A 22,613-nucleotide genomic window follows, 5' to 3' on the forward strand; every position below is an offset into this window, starting at 1 on the left:
CCACCATTATACCTTCCTTGTGCAATTATAAGTATCAGCTGAAATAACGGGTTTAAAAGCGTGTTTTGATGTTTAAATACATCAGGAATGTTGGTTTTTGTGTGCTGTGCATAGGTGTTATATGCTTGCTACTCTGTTTATTTTTCCTCTTGAGACATATTATGAAGCCCAAACATGCACTCTTTTAATTCAGACTACTTTAAAAAAATTCTTTGGCAGTAGTTATTCATTAACTAGAACTGGGAGAATTGGTGGTCTTTTTGTTTACTAGCTTAGACCTTAAGAACTTTGTAAATATAATGTACCTCATGAAAGTTGATTAATAATCATTAGAATACTTTGGTCTGTCTGAAAGTTAACTTGAAGAATTTCAAGATTTCACAGGTGGTTTGGTTTCTCAGCTTGCCTCCTAAGAAACCATTTTCACTGCAAATGGCCAGTCATGATTGGTCACCTGATTCTAAGTCCTGTTTAACTCCCAGCAGTTTTCTGAAACTTGTACTTAAATTAGTGTCATTTCAAATGAGGTGTAATATTCAGGAATGATTTCACTTTTCCCAAGCTGGTATTTATTGTGAGGATCTGTTCAGAAGGAGCTATCCTGCTCTGTCTTTGTTTTCATTTGTCCCTCAGGCATGTGAACTTAATCCTGTGGACTTTCTGGTGCCTCCTGGAATGTTCTTAAGTGTAGCTGATGAGGTTTGTTTTAGCATAGTATGGTGGAGAGTGCCAGGCTTGGAGTCATTAGAAACCTGGGTTCAAAGTCCATTACTTATACTTGTTCTCTACAGTGACTATATATAAGTCATTTTATATCACTGAGACTTAGCTTGCTCATTTTGGGAAAATGTGAGAGGTTGGTGTGTCAGTAAGATAATACCTAATTGGGTAGTTGTGAGGAACAAATAAAATAGTATATGTAAAGTGCTTTGCAAATCTGAAAAAAAACTTTATATACATCACACACACATTTGTATACACACGTATATCAATCATTATTCTTGTTATTATTCATTGCAGAGTTGGCTTATTTATACCTAACTGTTTAGCATTTTAGAAGCAGTTATCTCATTCTGCTATTGCAGTAGATCTTCCAAGGTTCTAGTTTTTCTACAGAAAAAACAAGTTGGTTCATGTTTTTTTAGTCAACCTCCTGGACTTGTCTTCATTATTATAAAACCTGGAAAAGATATTTTATATGCGAATACATGTTAAGCATAGATATTATATAGTTTTTGATTTGCTGCTTCTTATACCCATCATCTCCTTGCTAATTATTTATTGACAGTGGTTGGGAAAGATAGTCCCCAAAAATGTAAAAAGTGATTCCAAGTGAGAAACAAAAACTTTAAGTGCTATTTTTGATAAGAGAGTTGGGAGATGTGTGATATGCCAGAGTAGCATATAACCTTATCAGAAAATGAGGAAGCACAATTCTAATTTAAGAAAGATTGTCGAAAAAGTAGTAAAGAAATATTTGTTTCTACTTCCTAGAAACATGCTTAGTTCACTCTCTTTCTGAAAAATCCCTAACTTGAGCCTCAAACTTTTGACCTCTCTTTTCTTTTGATGTCAAAATCTAGAACTTGTCTATATTTTTGCCTCTGTTTTTTCCCTTATTTCTCAAATGTTTGAAATGTGTATTCTAGCTCCAACACTCTACTGAAATTTCTGTCTCTAAAATGAATCTTAGTTGGAAATCTGAAATTCTCAATTACTCATTCATCGTTATGTCTCTGTTGTGCTTGATGTCTCCTTATGCTTGCTAATTGAAGATATCCACTCTTTTTCCAGTGAATCCCCTTATCTTTTCAAGCTTTTCTTGAGATTCTTCCCTTGTTTCTCCAAGCTATGCATCTGATTTCTTGTTCTTAATCTATGTTTTGCCCCCTTACTTTGAGAGTATAGCAAGGCTATATCAAGGATACTCTTCTTTTTCTTTGTTGTTGTTCAATTGTATCCTACTCTTCTTGACCCCATTTGTGATTTTCTTGGCAGAGGTACTGGAGTGGTTTACCATTTTCTTCTCCAACTCATTTTTATAGATGAGGAAACTGAGGAAAACAGAGTTAAGTGACTTGCTCAGAATCACACAGCAAGTAAGGGTGTGAAGCTTGATTTGAACCCATTAAGATTAGTCCTGATTCAAAGTCCAGTGTGCTCTTCATTGTGCCACCTCACTACCCTTCCTGCCGTAGTTTGAGACCTGCAGTTGGCTGACCTCTAAAGAGATGTACGTAGGGATTCCCAAACTTTCAGCAATACTCATAAAACTAGCCTGGGAGCAAAATGGCAGATAACCCCCATGGTACTTACAAATATCTCTGGGAGTCTGAGAGGAATAGTCATTTCACTACTATTACTCACTGGTTCAAAGAAAAATCAGAGGTCGTACAGTGGAATCCCAGGGGTCCCAGGTGGTCTTCTGACAGTGTTAAGAGTTCAATACCAACTTATGTCAGATAGACTAAGTACAAAACACGGAAGTTCCAAATCTAAAGTAAAATTTTGGTTTGAGATTATAAACAAGGGGAATGGGATATAGATCTAAGACAAGAATATCAACATACTCATTTGTATAGGATTTTACAGTTTTTAAAGTATCTTCTTTCAAATTAATCTAGTTGTTCTGGTTTCTCAATCCTGGGAAACACAGAGACCTAGAGAAATCCCTTTGGCCTGAGATCATTCTTAGATTCTTTGCCTCAGGATGCTAGATTCCAGAACTCTATCTGAGAGTCCTGGTGGTATAGAAAGAATCCTTATTCTAGGAGTTGGAGAGGCTGCAGTTGAAAACTGGCTCTGAATTTCATTGTGTGATGTAGGACAAATGAACCTCAGTTTCCACATTTGTACAGTGAGGATTGGAATGCATCTTGTTTCCAGCTCACTAGGTTGGCCTGAGGAATATCCTACAGCATCCTTTCATTAGAATGAGAATCAGGACTGTTTAATTTTTGGTGTTGCACAAGCAGTTGGCGTATTTACTACATGGTCAAAGCTCTACAGATAAAAATACAAAAAGCAAGATGATTCCCTCTCCCAAGAAGCTTAAATTTCTAATACTGAGAGATATAAAGGATGTTAGCCAAGTAAGCAAGAAGGGATGTTTTGGTTCAGGATAGTAGGGACTACAGGTGGGATGGTAGATGGAGTCATTCATAGTAATTACAATTAACAAAAGCTCCTTGAGGGCAACAGGTTTATTTTTTTTTTCTCTTATTTTTTCTTGTACTCTTATCACTAACACAAATGCTTGTTGATTAATTGATTGAAAGAATTTACAACTCTAAAAGTATATAAAATGGTACTGAGACTATGACAAGATATAGTTTATTCAATGAGAATAATTCATAGCTCGTGTGTTTTTAATGATAAGAATTATTTTTTTCACTTGGAAATTTTGTGTTTTAATATTTCCTTCAAATATCTTTTATAATTATCAACTACCAGCAAACATTTCAATATAAAAAGATAAGAGGATCACACAAGTAATTGTAAATGTGTCAAATTTTAAAGAAATATGTGTATACATGTTTTGTATAGTAACAAAATTGCTTTATTTGTGTCACCTTTTGCATGTCTATTTGTTCTCTGTTATTATTCTTTTTAATTTTAGTGAAAACAAGCCTCATTTTGGCTAGTTTAAAATGTAACATTTCATTGTCCTTCTCTGTGTGTCTGCCCAGTAATCAATAACATAGTTAAATATGTATTAAATACCTACCATTTGCCAGGCATTGTGTTAAACTCTCAGGCTACAAATAAGAAAAAAAGAGAATCCTTGTCTTTAGGGAGTTTGCAATCTAATAGGGGAAGAACTTACAAAAGGATGCTGAAAAGGGGAGGGGGGGCATGATGAAGTTCCTGTTTACCTTCAATTAGAGAGACAGATAAGAGTATAAAGACTGATTAATTAAACTGATTTTAGGTTAATGAGCTATAAAGAAAAAATGAGGATCCAGGGCAGAGTGGGGAGAGATTCGAGAAAGAGAAGTTCCTAAATAGTGCAGCTTAATGGAAAATAAGACACAAGTGGTCTCCCACGTCTGGAATTCACTATTCCTCTTCATATCCCTCCATCCTTTCTTCTGCCTCTGTATTTGTTGTTGTCTCCCTTTGTAGATTACTTACCTTGAATTTATTTACATATAAACATGTTGTATCCATTAGTAGATTGCAAGCTTCAAAAGAAGAACTGATTAGGTTTTTTTTTGTGTGTGTGTACGTGTGTGTGTCCCCATTTCTTAGCAGAGAGCCTGGTGTATACTGTAATAGGTGCTTAATAAATGTTTGTTGAACTGTATCCAAATTCTGATCCCTAGATATGGGATATGTTCTCAGAATTCAAGGACAAGCAGACAAGGTTATTCACAGTTAAATGGAGAGAAGGAATCTCTGGCAGAGGTGAGCCTTTAGGCAGCAAATAAAACAATGGAGAAAAATAGAAAGCTTTTTAAAAAGTATCTTGACTTTGATTTGTAGGATATTGTTAAAATTTGTTTCAAAATTATTTAGTTCAATGAGCCTTCATTTTAGAGATTTAATTAATTCTGACACTTTTTGGCTTTTTGAAACTGGGAAAAATCACTGAATTTTCATAATTTCCAGTTTCCTCATCTGTATAATTAATCATACAATCTCTGGTATTGTTATTAGGAAGATATTTTTAAAAACTTAGACGTGTTGTGAAATATGGACTATTATGTGTACACATATATGAATAGTTTAGCAATTCAAAACATGTTTGCAAAAGGTCTGTGTTTCAAAGACTATTACAAAGGTAAAGTGTACTTTCGGATCATGTGAAATATGACTGTTCTCACCTACATTTAAAACAAATTTCTCTCCCCATCCCAACCTCCCAGTTAATCAAAAAGATTAAAATTCTATAGTAATCCTTGCTTTTGAAACATTATTTTCCTTTTTATTGGACAAATTTGGAGGGCATTGACTTAAATAATAGGATTCCTACCCATACTTTAGTTTAGGATTTTAAAAAGAAGAATACAATCAGTCAGGGAACTAATTTTTAAGTTCCAAAGGAAGTGTTGTTTGTTTGGAGATTATCTGGGTAATTTTTTTCTCAATTTGAATTTTATTTCTGCTTGTGAGGTTTTTTTCCCTTCTTGGATAAATGGAATTAATAAATTGATAATATCTCTAAAAAGTGAAAAACTAATGATACAAATCTACCATCATAGATTAATTAAGTGCCAAATTATCTGTGAACTAATTTTTTTTTAAATGAGTATATATTCAGCAACTAAGCAACAATTTAATCAGACTTACTGTGATTCTCCCAAAGTTCCCAATTTTGAACCACTTACATTCCAATTAGATAAGGAGAATGGGGGGAAAAAACCCATCATTTTATGTATCAGAAACATTTTTTAAAAAGGGAGACAATGAGTAAACAAACAAAAAATACATTTTAATATTATTTTAATGGACTTTTTTTGGGGGGAGGTTAGGCAGTTGGGGTTAAATGACTTGCTTACGGTCCATAACAAGTATATGAGATCGAATTTGACTCCAAGGCTAGTGTTGTATTCACTGCGCCATCAAGTAGCCCTTATTGGAATGTTTTAAATTTTGGTTTTGAAATTGGATAGAGATGGAGTAAATAGGCCAGTCAGATCTAACAGGACATTTGAAAACTTTACAATAAAATAATCAATAGCTAATTTATATAGCCCCTTAATGTTTATGAAGTATTATTCTTCCAATTCTATGATTTTACAGATAAGAAAATTGAATTTTAGAGCAGTAGTGGGCTGTCCATGTCAGAGCTGAGATTTTTATCTAGAGTGCCTTAATTCCAGTCTAGGTTTCTCTGCATTATAAACTAGGTTGTTCCATCTGACTCATAAGATTTTGTCTCTATAGAATCAATAAAAATTGAGATTCAGAAGGCTGAATTTTGAAGTCACATGAATGAAATTCCCCCATCTCCCTTTGTTCAATTCTAGGACATCAATATTTGGATTATTTCAGATTTTTGTGTTTCATAGGATAAGTGTAATTCATACCAAGCATGCAAATCAGGCTGGAACTTTCTTGTATTTGCTCAGGTAGAAAGAAATTTTGTAATTCAGTTCAATTCAAAAAACATTCAGTGACTGTTTTTCTAAAAGACAATTATGACAGGAATTTTCAAAAACAATAATAAAAATTAGGAGGGGAATGAGGTTCTTTTAGAGGTAATGAATGATGATAACAAATTCATATTCTCAAGTCAGTGTAGAAAAATAGATATGTGAATGATTGACAAGGGGGAAAAACTGCAGGCAGACTTATTGGGCAGTTATAGAAATAGTCTAGGTAAAATTGAATAAGGAGTACAAAAATGGAGGGAAGATTAGACAATTTTGTTTTATTTTGTTTGGTGGATTTTTAAAAATTTGCCATTGAAAGGGAGGAGAGATGGCAGGAGATTTCAACATCAGACATCAAGACAATGATTAATCACAGTAATTATCCTCATTGGACAGGCAGTTGTTGACAAGTATTCCAGTTTGTCTCTCTCCACCCAACCTTATAGGCAGAGTATGAATTACTTCAGTAGGATGAGGCATAAAACAACCATTGCTTACTGGTAGGAGACTATCATTTTCCCCTCATGGACACATATCCAACATCAAACCAGACAAGATACAGAAGTAGATACAGAGATTGAAATAAATTGAGTTCATAAAAGTATAGAAGGAGTTTAAAAGTAAAATGTTATTAGAAAGTACAATCAGTAGTGAGTACTGTATGGTTTCAGAGATAAGTCAAGGAATTTGCATTTGAATCCAGGCTCTCTCTTTTTTTTTTTTTTTTTGTATATTTGGGAATTTTACCTCACCATTTTGGACTTCTTTATTTTGGATCTCGATTTTTTCATCTTTAAAAATGAGAGGATTGAATTAAATCATCACAGAGGTCCTTTGTAGCTCTGAATATTACCTGGTAGTTATACAAAGGAGTTACAACTTACCTCTCCTTTTAAAAATATCTTGCAAATAATATGATTAATAGTTTGCCTTTGGATACCTACCTGGTCACCAAACTAGAAGCACAAGTAGCTACAGAGGTTAAAATAAACAGAGTTCACAAAAATATAGAAATAGTTAAAAGTAAAATATCATTTTACTTGTCACCAAGTGACCTTGCATTAAAAGATTCTATTCATGCACCTTTTGTGCCAGCCTACCTGCCAGGCAGAATATCAAATTCAAATTTAGAATTTGGGTTCAACCACTCAGTCTCATCCACTCCCATGAAGGCTTTGCCCTATGACCACATTCCAAATCAGTCTTCTTCCCTACACATGTTCAAAGGATGAACTGAAATGAGATAATCTGGCTCTGTGAGGACAGAATAAACACTGAAAGGATTCACTGAAGCATAGCCTTAGGTATTGTGGCCCAACCTTGCTTTTCTGGGAAACAGCTGTAAAATACTACAAGGTAGCCTGATATGAATAACTGGGGATTTAAGTGGAAGTTTTAGACTAAAGGATCCAGGCTGAAAGGCAGAATTGTGCAGAGCAGACAGGATATTTGGAAAGTTGCTGGATGTTCTCATCAAATGACAAATTTCTTATGAACTTAATGTGGAAAAGACTAAGTCCAGGAATTCTTGAATTCACATTATGATTTTAATTTCTTTTAATCATGTCATTTATGAAAATGAATACACATACATTTATTATTCACATGTATATCTGAGAGGTAAACTCTGTAAGGAAAGAATTTAATTCAGGAAATTTAATAAAAATGATAAAAGAAAGTAATAAGGGAACAAAGAAATGAATGAGGGTATGCCCAAATCTCTGTCCTAAAATCTAAAATATAGGGTTATGTTCAAATCTTTATCCAGAGATTATGCTGGAGCCAACTCGTACCAGTGAGCTGATTGTAAAATTTTCGGTATAAGAATTTACACCTCAGAAATCAGCAAGCACTACACAAATTAGAACTTGGTTGATTATTTTGTTGATTGTTTAAGACATAAGAAAGTGATGGAGGAAAGATTAAATACATAATAAACATATGGTGTGCTTTTTACAGAGCTGATTATTTAACACTTACCGGCATACTCAATATATCTCCAATAAAAACAGCACAAAGATGGAGAGGGGGATGTAAACATGTTCTGTGATTGACTGAAAAAAATAAATAAATCAACATGCATTTACTATGTACCTAGCATATGCTGTGCTTTAAAAAAGGTAAAAAAAAAGTATCTGCTCTCAGGGAGTCACATTCTAATTAACTGTTAATGATTAGCTTTTATTTATTTTTTCAAATCTTATGTTTTAATTTTTAAATCAATTCATTTTCAATATAAAGCTTTTTTATTTTTCAAAGCATATGCAGAGTTTTCACCATTCACCCTTACAAAATCTTATGTTCCTATTTCCCCCCTTTCCTCCCCCCTCCCCATCCTTCCCTAGATGGCAAGCAATCCAATTCTTCAATATATATTTCCACCATTATCTTACTGCACAAGAAAAATCAGATCAAAAAGAGAAAAAATGAGAAAGAAAACAAAATGCAAGCAAACAACAACAAAATGAAAATATTATGTTGTAAGCCATATTCATCCCCCACAGTCCTCTCTCTAGGTGCAGATGGCTCTCTCCGAATGATTAGCTTTTAAAATAGAAGATTTAGATGTACTATATTTGACTTCAATAATTTGAAATTCTGATATGTAGAATGATTAGATTTGTTGGGTCTTGAAAGCTTGATTTTGATTTAGTTAGAATGAAGTCAACAGTAGACAGATTGACTAAGTTTTAAGGAAAAGATTTCCTAACATTTGGAGCTATTTCATTACCCAAGGAAATTATTTCTTGTATGTAAGATTATATGCTGGACTTTGCGTATACAAAGATAAAAAAATCCCTGTACCCAAGGAACTCACATTGTACTATGAAGATGTACCACATAAACAGATAAATACAGAGTAATTTGAAGAGGGGCCCAGGGAAAAGGAAATGACAAGCTAGAACTTGAGGTATATTCAAAGGCTTCATAGTGATCCTTGAACTAACCCTTGAAGGAAAGGAAGGGATGGACAGGAAGAAGGAGAACATGATTTTTGAACTTAAAGATGAAAAATAATTATTTAATTTATTCTTAAAATATAAATTTAAGTAATTTTCTGAAAAGAGTATATCATATTTATTAGTATGACATCATGTTAATGTAAATGGAACTTTTTGTCTTTGATATAGGATACATTATAAATGTCCAGAGAGAAGGATTAGGCGAATTCTAGGTGTTGTAGTATATTATAAGAAAATTGCTCAGTAACAGGGGGAATTCTTGTGGGCCCTAAATTCTGTCAGATGTGGTTATTTTGACCAATGTTAAATGTCAGAATCAGCAAAGAGCTGCAAGTAGAAAATGTGCATTTTGAGTGGAGAGAAGATAATTATAGCATATGTATGACTTTTATTTCCATAGGAAAATAAATCTACATATCAATTCGTTTCATATTTCAAGTTTTTAATTTCTGAAGTTGTTTTTTGGAGTCATTTAGGAGGTATTGAGAAACATCCTAGCCCGAAATTGAGATGGACTTGGGTGACTAGCAACTCAGTAGTTATATGACTTGGAACATCTCACAACCCAATACATGCGGTATCCTTACCTACAAAATGAGTAGTTTATATTAGATGTAAGTATCTTTGTATACACAAAGCCCAACATAGAATCTTATATACAAGAAGTAATTTCCTCGGATAATGAAATAGCTCCAAATGTTAGGAAATCTAATAAACTTTTCCCTAATGCGTTTAATCTGTAAAGTGAGAGATGACTTTGATATATAGCCTTTTGCCCTCTTAGAATGTGTTTAGAAACAAAGCAATTCAATAAACATTTATTAAACACCTACTACATGCCAGGCATTATGCCAAGCACTAAGGATACCAAAAAAAAAAAAAAAAAAAAAAAAGAGACAAAACAGAGTCTCTGCCCTGAAAGAGTTTATAATCTAGTGGAGGAGAGAACAACCACATTTTACCTCCCAAAACAAAACAAACCTAGATATGTGTGCCTGTGTATGTGCACTCACATATATCAAGCTATATACAAAATAATAGGAAATAATTTTAAAAAGGGAAAGGACTGGAATTAAAAGGGATTAGGGAAATATTCTTGAAGAAGGTGAAATTTTAGTTGGAATTTAAAGTAAGCCAGGGAGAGCAATAGGAGAAAGTATGGGGGACAGGTATGGGGAACAGCCAAAGAAAATGCCTGGAGCTAAGAGATGGAACATCTTGTGGTTGGAACAGCCAGGGGACCATTATCACTGGGTGTAAAGATGCATATTGGGGAGAAAGGTGTAAAAAGTGTCTTTACCATTTTAAGGAAACTTATGCTTCAAGAGAGTTTTATTTTTACAATAAGAATGAACCTTGTTGAGCTGTGCTGCTTGCCACCTGTGGGTTTGTGAAACAAGTTTCTTCATCCCTCTCCATCTTATCTGTAAATAATAGGGTTAGATGAGGTTTGTACTTTAACACTAAGCTCAAAACCTGAGTTCAAATCCAAGCTCAGACACTTATTAGCGCATAAGTGTGAGGAAGTCTCTTAACTATTTGCCTCAGTTTCCTCATCTTTAAAATGAGCTGAAGAAGGAAATGGCAAACCACTTTGCTATCTTTGCCAAGATAACTCCAAATGGGTCATAGAGAGCTAGAAATGATTGAATAACAAGAACAAGTGTACTCTCTGTTGTCTGGAAGCTTAAAATCAAATTTATTTGGAATATAAAATGGTTCAATATTATATATTTCTGGTTTGTGCTGGATAAACTACTTATTTTTCAAGGTACATCTCAAGTGATACCTCTTACAGGAAGGCTTTCCTGATTTACTTTGTTCTTATTTCTCTCTTTTGTACTTATATGTTTTGTTTACTAATCTGTCTTTCATATATATTGCATCATCTAGTAGAATATTTATCTGCTGGTATGGTAGAGAGAGCAGTAAGCAGCTCCAGAGCCAGAGGACACATTTTGTCAAGCAAATGACTCCCTGTCTCTGGGTCTTAGTTTCCTCATGTGTCAGAGGGAGGTAGTTTCTGTGGTCTCCAACATTTCTTTCAACTCTAATTCTAAGACTCTTGAGGTCAAAGATTCTAGTTTATTCTCTTCTTCCCTCTCTCTTTTTTCCTCTTCTTCCTTTTTTCCTCTTCTCCCTCTCCCTTCTCTCCCTCTTCTCTCTCTCTCTCTCTCTCTCTCTCTCTCTCTCTCTCTCTCTCTCTCTCTCTCTCTCTCTCTTCCTCTTCTCTTTCTTCCCCTCCCTCCCTCCATTTCCCTCCTTACCTCCTCTTTGTATCTCCAGCACCTTACAAATAAGTATTAAATATATAGACTTTGAATTGAGTCAACTGCTTATAAAATCCTAAAGGCCTTGGTAATCTAGAGTGGTTAATGCCTTTCTTTTTTTTCCCCAGTAATGTATTAGTAGGTATTAAAAACTCATTATTGGCTAGTTTACAAAATTCATATGAACCTTAAGCAATTAGTATTGACTTTGAGATCTGTAATTTAAATTATTCTCAAATGTATATATACTGTGGTAAGAGAAAAGTATAATCATAAATCTGAAATTTTCTGTTTCAGTGATCCATACGTAAAACTTTCGCTGTATGTAGCAGATGAGAACAGAGAGCTTGCTTTGGTGCAGACAAAAACCATTAAAAAGGTATGTGATTAATTGTTAATTGATAGTTGTATTTATCACCAGGTTCTTTGAAATCAATATGTTTTGTAAAGATTATGCCTCTGGCTATAAAAATGTTATAATTGTCTTTATTTTTTGAATGTTCACTCACTTATTAATCTCTCCCCCCCTTTTTTTAATATATTATTTTCTTAAGATCCTAAATAGCCAATACTTAGCACAGTGCCTGGCATATATTAAATTTATAATAAAGAGTGATTGATTAGCTTAAAATCCACCTAGTTCAACTGTCTTATTTTATAACTGAGGATTTAAAATCCAAGGACTCTTTTTCTTTTGTATGCAGCATATAAGTATTTAATAAATGTTTCTCTATTGATTGAAAAGCCTTTGGGAGATGGAGCTAAGTTTTGGGGGAGAGGGTGAAAACAAGGCAGTACAGTAGCCTTAACTTAAGAACCTGAAACAGGAAATTCCCAATATAGGTAGTCTCTTCATTGATACAAATTGATAATTTATATTCTTAGAGACCTGAAAAAGATGAATGATTTGTTCTTGGTCACATAGCCCTTTATACACAGAATTAACATTTGAGCCTAGATTTTTCTCAAGCCCAAACCTGGCTCAATATACACTATGCCACATTGCATCTAAAGTGGATAAAGAATAGAGAAACTTGTTTTAACAGTGTTAGTAATTTTTTAATGAGAAAAAAAGTTTCCTCTCATTTTTTTAAACAGAAGAAAAACCTAATTCTTAAATTATGACATGTCTGTTTTAAAGAAAAGTAGGCAGGTGTCTTTATTTGTGTTTATCCTCATTTTATATAAATAGCAAATATTTTAAGTTTAGATGTTAAATTAAAATAGTTTTTAAATAAGCTGGAGTTGGAAAAAACAATTGTCAAAGAATTTAAATGCATATTTTAGCTTTATGCTAAATAAAACAAAAGGGTAATTAGAGGAAAAATAGACTTGAATCTCTGGTTCTACATGGTTTATTTGCATGTTTTCCATTTATAAAATAAGGAAACTAACATAGCATCCATATTTTTTTATGATAATAATACTATTTTCACTTGATTATGATTTTAAATATTATTATTTTTCCTTCACCCTTTTCAATTTTTGGGTTCTGTTTTTTGTGCAATACATGCTTGATTGAATTAAGTGATGTGGGGTTTCCCTGATGGCTGAATATCCTTATCCTAGCTACTGTAATGCTGGCTTTCTGTTTGCATGGGCAACACGAAATACATCTCTGATCTCATCATAGAGGTCATTTTGTGAAAAGAAAAATGATTATTGTGTAGCCTCTACTGTTTCACAGTGCCTGGCATTAAAAATCTGTTTTCAAAATAGTAGAATATGTTTTGATTAGTTGGGAGCTTCCCGTGGAGGACGCTGGTGGCTGGCCATTGTTTCCTACATTATTAGCTGTCATTTGCTCAGCCATCAGTGTGGCAGGAAGGAAGCTGGCTAGGAGTGAGTGCAGGGTTCTCCTAGCCCACTTTCTCTTAAGAGAGACAGAACAAAACAAACAAAAGCGACAATAGCTTTCTAGTATTGAGAAGTGTTTTCTGCTGTGGGAATTTAAAAAAAAAAAAAAAATTCCTTCTCCTTGCCCCTGCACCCCTGCGTCTGCAGTGGTGGCTCCTTCCCTTTCTTTGCCTCCTGGGTAGTCGACTGCCAACATCCTGGTTAGTATTTTCTGTCCTGTTTTCACTGTTGATGAATCACTCTCTCATCTTCATTCTCTTCATCTCTGTTATTCCTCCATGCTGTGTGTTTACTATACATTTTTATTGTTCTCGAGTTTTCCATTTACCTTTGTGCCTTGGGAATTGATAGAATGCATGCATCCTTAAAAAGGAAATGGGAGTCCTGGGCCTAGGTGATTGACATCCCATCAAATTGTTTTTTCCCTTTCTCTCTCCCTTTCTCCCTTCCTTTCCTTTTGTCCTCTTCCTCCCTCCCTTTCTCCCTATTTTTCTTCCCTCTCCCTCTCTGCCTCTCTCTTTGCCCTTTCATTCTCTTTCTGCCTCTCCTTTATGTATCTCTCGGTGTATCTTTCTCATTTTTATGCCACTGCACACTTTTCAATAAAAAATAATGCAACTTTGTCTGTTGGGATTTTTTAAATCTTTAGCTGTAGAATTTGTGGAGAAAAGGCAGTCTTGGACATTTTTAATACCAGCGCAGTATGCCATTTGTGTGGACAATATCTTTTGTTTCTATATATTATGGTGCAGAATGAGAATTTCTTGCCTTTTTCTTTCTTTTTTTTTTTTTTTTAATGAAATATTATCTTTAAGAAATAAGTTGATAAAGGTAGGGATTATCCTGCATGAGTGTGACTGACATACATCAGAAGCTGAATAAAAAATTGTAAAGATCTTTTTATACCAATTTTCTTTTCAAACCTATATTTATTCATGTGTGTGTGTGCATGTATAAATCCTCATGTCCATATGAGATTAAAAATCAGACTGACAAACTTCTTCACTAGAAATATGGTCATGATTCATTTTGGGGAATTTTACACATTTGGGTATGTACATTTTGCTGAGCAGGCAAATGATTTTTGTTTTCTATTGTTTTACAGTAAATAGATGTGTATAATATGTTATATGCCTATATAATTTATTTAAAAACCTAGTAATTCAGTAATTTAATTTTTTACCTTTTATTTTATACCCTATGTAATTTTCCTGAATTCATTAATACAAATGATCTCTTTTGTAAAAGATTCTCTCCAAATTTAGATGTTTTTAATTTTTAATTAGCAAATGCTTAAATTTATTAAAAACAAGTCTTCCTACCCTTTTCACAAGTATTCTATTGCTCCCATAGAGGATAGACAGTTAAATATATTATTATTTGTTTTAATAAATAGTATGATTTTCTTCTGTTCACCACAATGTCTCCATATAGATCCCTGATGATCTCTGTTCTAGTGATAGATTTCTATTAATAGTCTAGAACCTATTTTTAGATCCTCTGTCTCATAAATACACTCCCACATACAGTTTTGTCTGTGGAAGAATTTCAATCAATTGGCTACATGGTTGGGGTTTTTGTTGTTTTGTCTTGGGTGATTTTTAAAAATTTTTTTTTGTGTGCTATTTTCTACATTTCTTAAGTGGCATATTTTCATTATAAGCATAAGCATTTATATGTAAGTTTTGTGACTTCAATTGTATTGGAACCTATAACAGTTCTAAAGATTATAAAACATGTTTAAAAATACATAATTTCTCTTACAGACATTGAATCCAAAATGGAATGAAGAATTTTATTTTAGAGTAAGTTTTTTTTTTTAACTTGTTTACACAAATTTATTCCTAATAATAACTTGGTAGACACATTTTTCTTTTGATTTATTTTGGGGAGAGAAGGCGTACTACTGCTTATTTTCAATTTTGTTGGATCCTGAATATTTTGGATGTTAAGCTTTTTTCTTTTGTAAGGCTACGTAATATCATAATTTCTTTAAACCAAGAGCTAATAAGGAAAATTCAAGAGGCCAGGAGTGCTAAAGACAAAATATAACACTGCTTCATTCTGGCAGAATGATTATGTGAATGGAAGAAAATGTCATCAGTAAAAATCTGAAATTTATGAAGAAATAGAACTGCTTATTCAGTTTTAACTTGGTAATGCAATAGCCACAGCAGTAGTACACTTTCCTCAGAGGATTCTGTAAATGGGGAGCTCTTTATGCATGGATATGTATTTATATATAATCATATGTCATAATTATGATTGTTAAATGGCAATTAATATCTAACACTGACTTTCTGACATTCTGATTTCCCTTGAACAATATATCTAAGTGGTTAAAAACAACAACAAAATATATGAGAAAAGTTGTCATACTGTTTACCTTTTTGACCTATTTAAATATTAGTTAAGTTGTATGGAGAAAGACCAAGTATTTTAATGAAGTACTTTTTAAAAATTCTTTTTATGTAGGGATATAATGAAGATGTTTAGAGATAAGCAAAAAAATATTTAAAGCTCAGAATTAAAATTTTCAACTAGGAAAACTTTGTTTAATTCTGGATTTCTTTTTAGACGAAAGTTATTTTTGTATTATTAATAACACCAAATTCGGTAAAATGTTGGTAGTTTTTAATCTTTTATAGCAGTTCTTTATATAGAAGTCTCAGCTATGAATTAACTTGAAGAATCCTCTAATGTAATTACTCAGATTTTATTGTTATTTCTTTAATATTTTAGCAGTATTAATTGATTCAACCATGGGAATAATTGAATGGCGTTACTGTTCTCAGGAGTAGCACAGAATCTTTAAAAAAATTTTTTTTTGTAACAGGATGGCTTATTACTGCCATTTCCATCTAGTCTTAATAGTGTGTTATGTGTTGCACTTGCGAAACATGTTGACTGGTTCCCTGATGTATTCAGATGTGAAGCCTGCCATTGTGAATTAAATGTTTTTTAGCTTCTTTCTAAAAATTCTAATAAAGTTTTTTTTTATAGTTAAAAGCTGAAAAATCAATGAACAAAAACAAAACCATGCAGTGGTGTTATGAAACTTTGTGGTGCAATATTGAATTCTTTTAAATTCCAAATATTTTAAGGCTCTTTTCAGTTTAATGCATTGGTCACATTTAGCAAACATTTGGACACACTCTTTTATTCAACAAACATTGGCCAGTCCACATATAATTCTATACTTTTTCTTAAATTTTTAAAAGTCCTTTCCCTTGACACTGAGCTAAACTAAAGAACAAACCAGAGGAAGAAATCACCTACACCTACACACCTAATGACTTCCCAATATCCTTAGTATCCTTTTCAGTATCATTATCTTGAATGTCACAGATTTCAGCCTATCAAAAATTCAACCAATTCTTGGCTGAGTCCATCCTGATAAAATTATCTTGTTACTTTTGTTCAGTTTTCATTTAGCCTTGCCTTTGTTGATTTATTCTATAAACAAAAATGATGTGTGTGTGTTTTCAATTGACATTAAGAGCTTGTATATGTTTATTTCGTTTTAAAATGTCAATAGAAATCTGAGAGATTCATTCACATTCTTTACTTGCCAGAAGACATATGAGAGCCTTGAAATTATGATTTTAAAAGAAATCAAAAATTTCCTCTCCATGGGTAGAAAAGGGGGGGAGGCAATTTATTTCCTATTCTTTCCAGTATTATAGAATTTTAGAACCAAATAACAGATGTCTTTGTTTAACAATCTTTTTATTTTCCCATCTAGAAAGACGAGATTTTGGATGGTTAAATGAGCTGCCCCTTGAACCCATAACAAGTTTGTGTCAGAGTCAGGGGCACAAGTGAACCCTTAGGATTTAGGTACTAGTATTAGTACTAGATACTAGTGGTTCTTGGAAAATTTGAAAAGTAGACAAAGAGCATCATAGAACAGTATAGAAAGAGCAACGTAGAAAATTCCATAATGTTATTATGTATTACTAGTTCTGTATGCCTTTGTGTATCTGACATTTTAGGAGATTATAACATTATAAACTGAATCTTTCAACAATTTTAATCCAGTCTCTCTGATTTGTCCAAGGATCCATGAGTAGTAAACATTAGGGCCAATATTGGCACCTATGTCCTCTGACTACAAACATTTTAATCTTAATAGCCAAAGTACTATGTTTTATGTATTCTCCTTCTTAAAAATCTGAATTAAACATTTAACAAAACATTCTGTGCTATGTGCCACTTAAAATACTTGGTACATAGTAGGTATTTAATAAATGCTTGTTGATTGACTGGTTAGGAGTTGAGAGAATGTTGAAGAACATGCGGAAGAAAGAGTGATACAACATGAGATCAGAGCCAAGAAAGTTCATAATTTAGGTGGCATAGTGCTTTGAATACTGGGCCTGGACTTGGAAAAACCTGAGTTCCAATCCATCTTCAGACATTTACTAGCTTTGTGACTTTGGACAAGATATTGACCTCTGTCAGCTTCAGTTTTTTTAACTGTAAAATATGAATAATAATAGCATCCATCTCATAGAATTGTCCCAGAAATCAAAAAGCTATCTGTAAAGTGTTCTTAGCACAGTGTCTGGCACTGTGCTTACTAAATGCTTTTTCCCTTCCTCTTCCTTCCCTTCCCTATTGACTCTAGCTCTGGCTCTGATACTAAATAGTTGTGAGCACCTCTTTCATGTGGAAGATGGGGCTAAGATAGAAATGCCTTTTATAATAATAAGTAAAAAAGTATAATGCCTTTCATAATAGACAAATTGAATTTTGAAGCACCTAAAATTATTTCTAGGAAAATGATAATATAGTAACTTTTTTCCTCATTTTTTGCAGTATTGTAGTAGCTAATAGTCCATAATAGCCAAAAAATTAAATATTTGTTTTAGATTCCTGCCACTATAGATATTTCTGATATTACACAAGTATGGTTAAATACATCCCATTTTATCATTGTTTCTGTTTGCTTTGGTTTTATCTTTGGGCTATTTGTTTGTTGTTTTGATTTTCTTTTTTTCTTTTTTTTTTTTTTGAGTTACTGAAGATGACATTTGTATTTCTTATAGGTAAACCCATCTAATCATAGACTCCTGTTTGAAGTATTTGATGAAAACAGATTGGTAAGTTTTGACTTTTCACTCTCTACCATGCTTTTTTCCAAACAATGATCTCAATGTGAAAATAGAATCTTTTGTGTGTGTGTATGTGTGTGTGTGTGTGTGTGTGTGCGCGCACACATGCGCGCACACACGCGCATGTTTGTGGTGTACCAAAGCAAATTTGAATAGTGTGTGTATATGTATTTAAAATTTTTTGTTTCTGATTCTGGACTGCTGATTCCGTCAGTGTAGGAAATAGTCTGACATGGAAACTTCATCCACCAATGCAGATTGTCAGCTCATCTGTAATTTATAATCTTACATAGTTGTTTGGCACACTGAAAGATTAGTGGCTTGTCTGTGGATCATACTGTATGAGCAGAGAAAAAACTTAGATCCAGGTCTTTGGACCTAGATCACACTGAACCTCATGTATGTAGTTTTCAATGTCATTTTGTCTAGTCATCTGTATTCATATTAACATGTGTATGTCATGGGGCAGAGCAGTTTTTATAGTAATGTTCCTATATTTTAAAATTTTTAAATATTCATCTATATTTGTGCTAATTTAAAATATTCACCATCTGTAGTTGTGCTAATTATGTGTTAGTGTCATGGGAGAAGATTAATGATATTTGGGTATGTGTGTTTTTTCTCTCAGTAAGTAAAAATTAAACCCATTAAAGTGATCATAGACTCTTTATGTGCTGATGTTTGGCATGGAAAATGTATAATTGTTTAAGAATTACTCATTATATGTCAAATAACTTTATGGAATTCTAATGTGTGCTTGTCTACTGGTTTTTCTTTGTGCAAAGTAGTTTAGGATAAATCTAACAACTTAAAATGAAGGATTAATTGTCATATGAGAAAATAAAAAAGACATTTTTTTTTTTGACAGTTTTTTAAAAAGTGTTTTTTTAGTTGTTGTTCAGTGGTTTTTTAGTTGTTTCCAACTCCTTGTTACCTCATTTGGGGTTTTCTTGGCATAGATACTGGAGTGGTTTGGCATTTTATTCTCCATCCTACATTATAGATAAGGAACTAAAACAAACAGGGTTAAGTGATTTGCCCAGGGTCACACAGTTAGTAAATATCTGAGGTCAGATTTGAATTTAAGAAGATGAGTCTTTCTTTACTCCCGGCCTGGTACTCTATCCTTTGTAACACTTATCTGTCCCTCCTTAACAAAGAAAATGATTCCTTTCCTCCTTTACAGTAGAGAAGAAAAACTGACACCTGGAATACTTTGTTAAAATGGTCTACAGATAACAATTGGGGAGGAAAATGCAAAAAGAGGGCCAGCCTTTCAATTTGAGATTTTTGTTTCCTTATTTTGCTTAAATGACAAAATACTTTATATAGCTAAGTAGACCCTTTTTTTTTTTTTTTTTTAAAGACAGTTATTAAAGCAAACAATTTATGGAAATCTCTGTGATTATATACCAGAATAATTAATTTATCAGTGTTCAAATCTATACATAGATACTTAAGGAGCTCTGTGACCCTGGGCAAACCATCTAACCTCTGACTGCTTCCGTTTCTTTATCTGTAAACTGGTAATAACAACAGGATCCACTTCCCAGAGATGTAATATAGATAAAATGATTATATTTGTAAAGCATTTAGTAAATTTTAAAGCACAACAATGTTCTCCTAGTATAATATATTACTATTGCTGTTGCTGTTTCTGCTGCTTCTACTGCTACTGCGTGTTGCTACTGCTACTGCTAATGCTACTACTACTACTGCTGCTGCTGTTACTTATTACTTCTCTTCCTCCTCTTACAACGATGACATAGCCTCCTCTTCCTCTGTTCACTGTCCCCAAAATGTAAATTCTAATTGTTTAGTACTTTGTTTTAATTTTCAAGCCAAAATGTACCTTTATAGATCAATTCAGATACAAGCAATCTTCTCTCCACCCATTCCCCAATTAATAGATGAAGAAAATAGCATTAGTGACCACAAAGTGGGTGAAGTGACTTGTCCCAGGTCTTAATACTTTTTAATCAAAGACAGAGGTAGTATTTAAGTTCAAGCCTTCTAGTTCTTGGGGAGTATTTCTTGACCAACCTATTTTATTGAATTTAAATCAGCATATACCTTCACTGTCATTATACAACCAAATAATGCTCACTCTGTCTTAAGTGCTTGATGCTATTCCAAAAAGAACATGAGAAAAATTAGATTTCTTCATGTCTCTCAGAAACTTTTACATTAAAATATATATGGATCCAGGGTGGATGAACATATGGTTTTTGCCTCCTGATAATTATGAATCAGAAAATCCATAAAAACAGTATATGTAGCGATATAGTATATAAATAATACTAACATTTTCTTGTCAGTGATCAAATTATGCACATATGCTTATGCTCATATAGAAGTGGATGGAAGTTATGGGTTGGGGAGTTGCTGTTTTTTATTTTTTATTTACACATAGTCAGGAAAAGTTAGATGGAAGAGACTATATTGGAGAGTGTCAAGATAAGACAAAGCCCACTCAGGTATGCCAGATCTTGATAATTAAATAAGACATAATACTAGAAAAGAAATAAGCGACTTTTTTTTGTTGTTGAATTGAATTCTTCATTTAATATACTGTTTTTAGTTGAGAAAAATTCACTGTGAAAATAAAAGGATTTCCCTTTTTTCTTTATTTAACTATGTTGTCTTTAAGGTTTTCTATTATTCTGTCACTGGTTCCTTCAGTGTTCCTTGTGAGAAGGGTCTAAAATGCAGAAGACATGTTTATCAGTGTACTACTGTAGAAGGAATGCTTTATCTGAAAATTATGTTTAATAACACTAACACCTGGATTTGCACCAAGCTGTCTGCAGAACTATTACTATGTGACGAATGCCTGTGTTCTTTCTTGTTGGCTCACAAGCCTGTTAAAAGACAATATGGGATTGTGCTAGTGCTTGGCAGTTTTAGTGTTGAACAAGCCAGATTCCATTTCTTTCATAATTGGTCATCTTGGCATTTGAAAACATGCTGCTAGAAAACAGATTTAGATTTCTAAATGTGGTGTTGAACTCCCCCTACCTCCACTCCCAAACTCCCTACCCTTACCCCATATTCATGATTCCAGATCTGCTATCAAAATATAATTTGGGATTTTAATAGAAACTAGGCCCTTTCTATTTGGATTCTCTTCCTTTTCTACCCCAGTCAACCTTATATGACTAAAGAATTACTATTTCTGATCTATAAGAAAGAATAAATATGAAAGACAATTCTTATAAGTATTATTATGAATCAACGGTGATGACTTTTTATGAATTTTAAAACCTTCCTATTTTGTGAAACATTTTGGATCTTAGCAAGCACAAGAATATCACATATGGGCGTCCAAACTGCACATTTTCTGTGGTATCTATATGTAATTAATACAAATCTGTGTATATACCAGCCTTTTTTGCTTTTCTTCATTCAATCTTTCCTACCTGGCATGTACATAAGGCAATATTTTTTTAAACTGCATTTCTCATTGCTCTTTTTTACTCTCCTCATGTGAGAATACTTTGCAAATCTTTTTTTTTTTTTTTTTTTTTTTTTCCCCTTTTGGTAGCTAAGGAGAAAATTTCAATGTAGTGGCAAGATTTATAGTATTAACTTATTGCAGTATTTTAGATTGTCTCCCATCCCCCACATAGATATTTTCTTACTTGGAGATCATAGTCTAATTATTTAGTATTAAAGGGAACTACTTCTGGGTAGTGTGTAATTGTATTTATAGTGTGTTTTTATTAGTTTGCATTCCACCATAGTAGTCTGATGATGTCATAAATAATCCAGCAAAACAAACAAACAAACAAAATCTGTTGCTTGTGAAAACCTATTTCTACTTTTCAAGTTAATCTTTCTGAGGAGGTGAGAAAATATGGGGTTGCTTTTTTCATGAAATTCATTTTGTATTCATTTGAAAAAGCTTGCTGTGTCTGTGTATATGGGTGTGTATGCGTGTGTGTGTGTGAGAGAGAGAGAGAGAGAGAGAGAGAGAGAGAGAGAGAGAGAGAGAGAGAGAGAAAGAGAAAGAGAGGGCGCATGTGTGTATGTATGTGTGAGCGCGTGTGCATGTTGCTTATTTCAGAAGTACCCTGTGAATATGATGTGATTTAGATTAATAGTAGCGCTAAGAGTGTTTGCTGCCCTAGTCAGCTGTGAGAGCTCGCCCGCTGGGGCAATGCCTTTCTGATGGAAAAAGAGCAGCTGGGAAGGTGCTGTTTCAGGCTCTTACTGTTTAAAAGAGAGAGAGGGAGGGGGGGGGGGGGGAACAACCCAACTCCAGAAGCTGGCATTGGAGAGAGAGAACAAGGTCATGTGGCTCTAACC

At 33.4% G+C, this 22,613-nt stretch overlaps 1 protein-coding gene across 12 annotated transcripts in view; it reads left to right on the forward strand.

Annotated features, from left to right (window-relative positions):
• The window catches only part of NEDD4L (NEDD4 like E3 ubiquitin protein ligase), a 453,149-nt gene that overhangs the window by 233,777 nt on the left and 196,759 nt on the right, over window positions 1–22,613 (forward strand). For 10 of the 12 annotated variants that reach the window (XM_074279441.1, XM_074279439.1, XM_074279442.1 and 7 more), the window contains 3 exons: window positions 11,629–11,710; window positions 14,955–14,993; window positions 18,240–18,293. In XM_074279441.1, the coding sequence (XP_074135542.1) occupies window positions 11,629–11,710; window positions 14,955–14,993; window positions 18,240–18,293 (175 nt within the window). Of the gene's footprint in view, window positions 1–11,628; window positions 11,715–14,954; window positions 14,994–18,208; window positions 18,294–22,613 lie in introns of all 12 variants that reach the window. The other 2 variants (XM_074279446.1, XM_074279448.1) reach the window with 1 other exon arrangement.

This window comes from Sminthopsis crassicaudata, chromosome 1 (genome assembly GCF_048593235.1).
Source record: "Sminthopsis crassicaudata isolate SCR6 chromosome 1, ASM4859323v1, whole genome shotgun sequence".
Classification (NCBI taxonomy): Eukaryota; Metazoa; Chordata; class Mammalia; order Dasyuromorphia; family Dasyuridae; genus Sminthopsis; species Sminthopsis crassicaudata.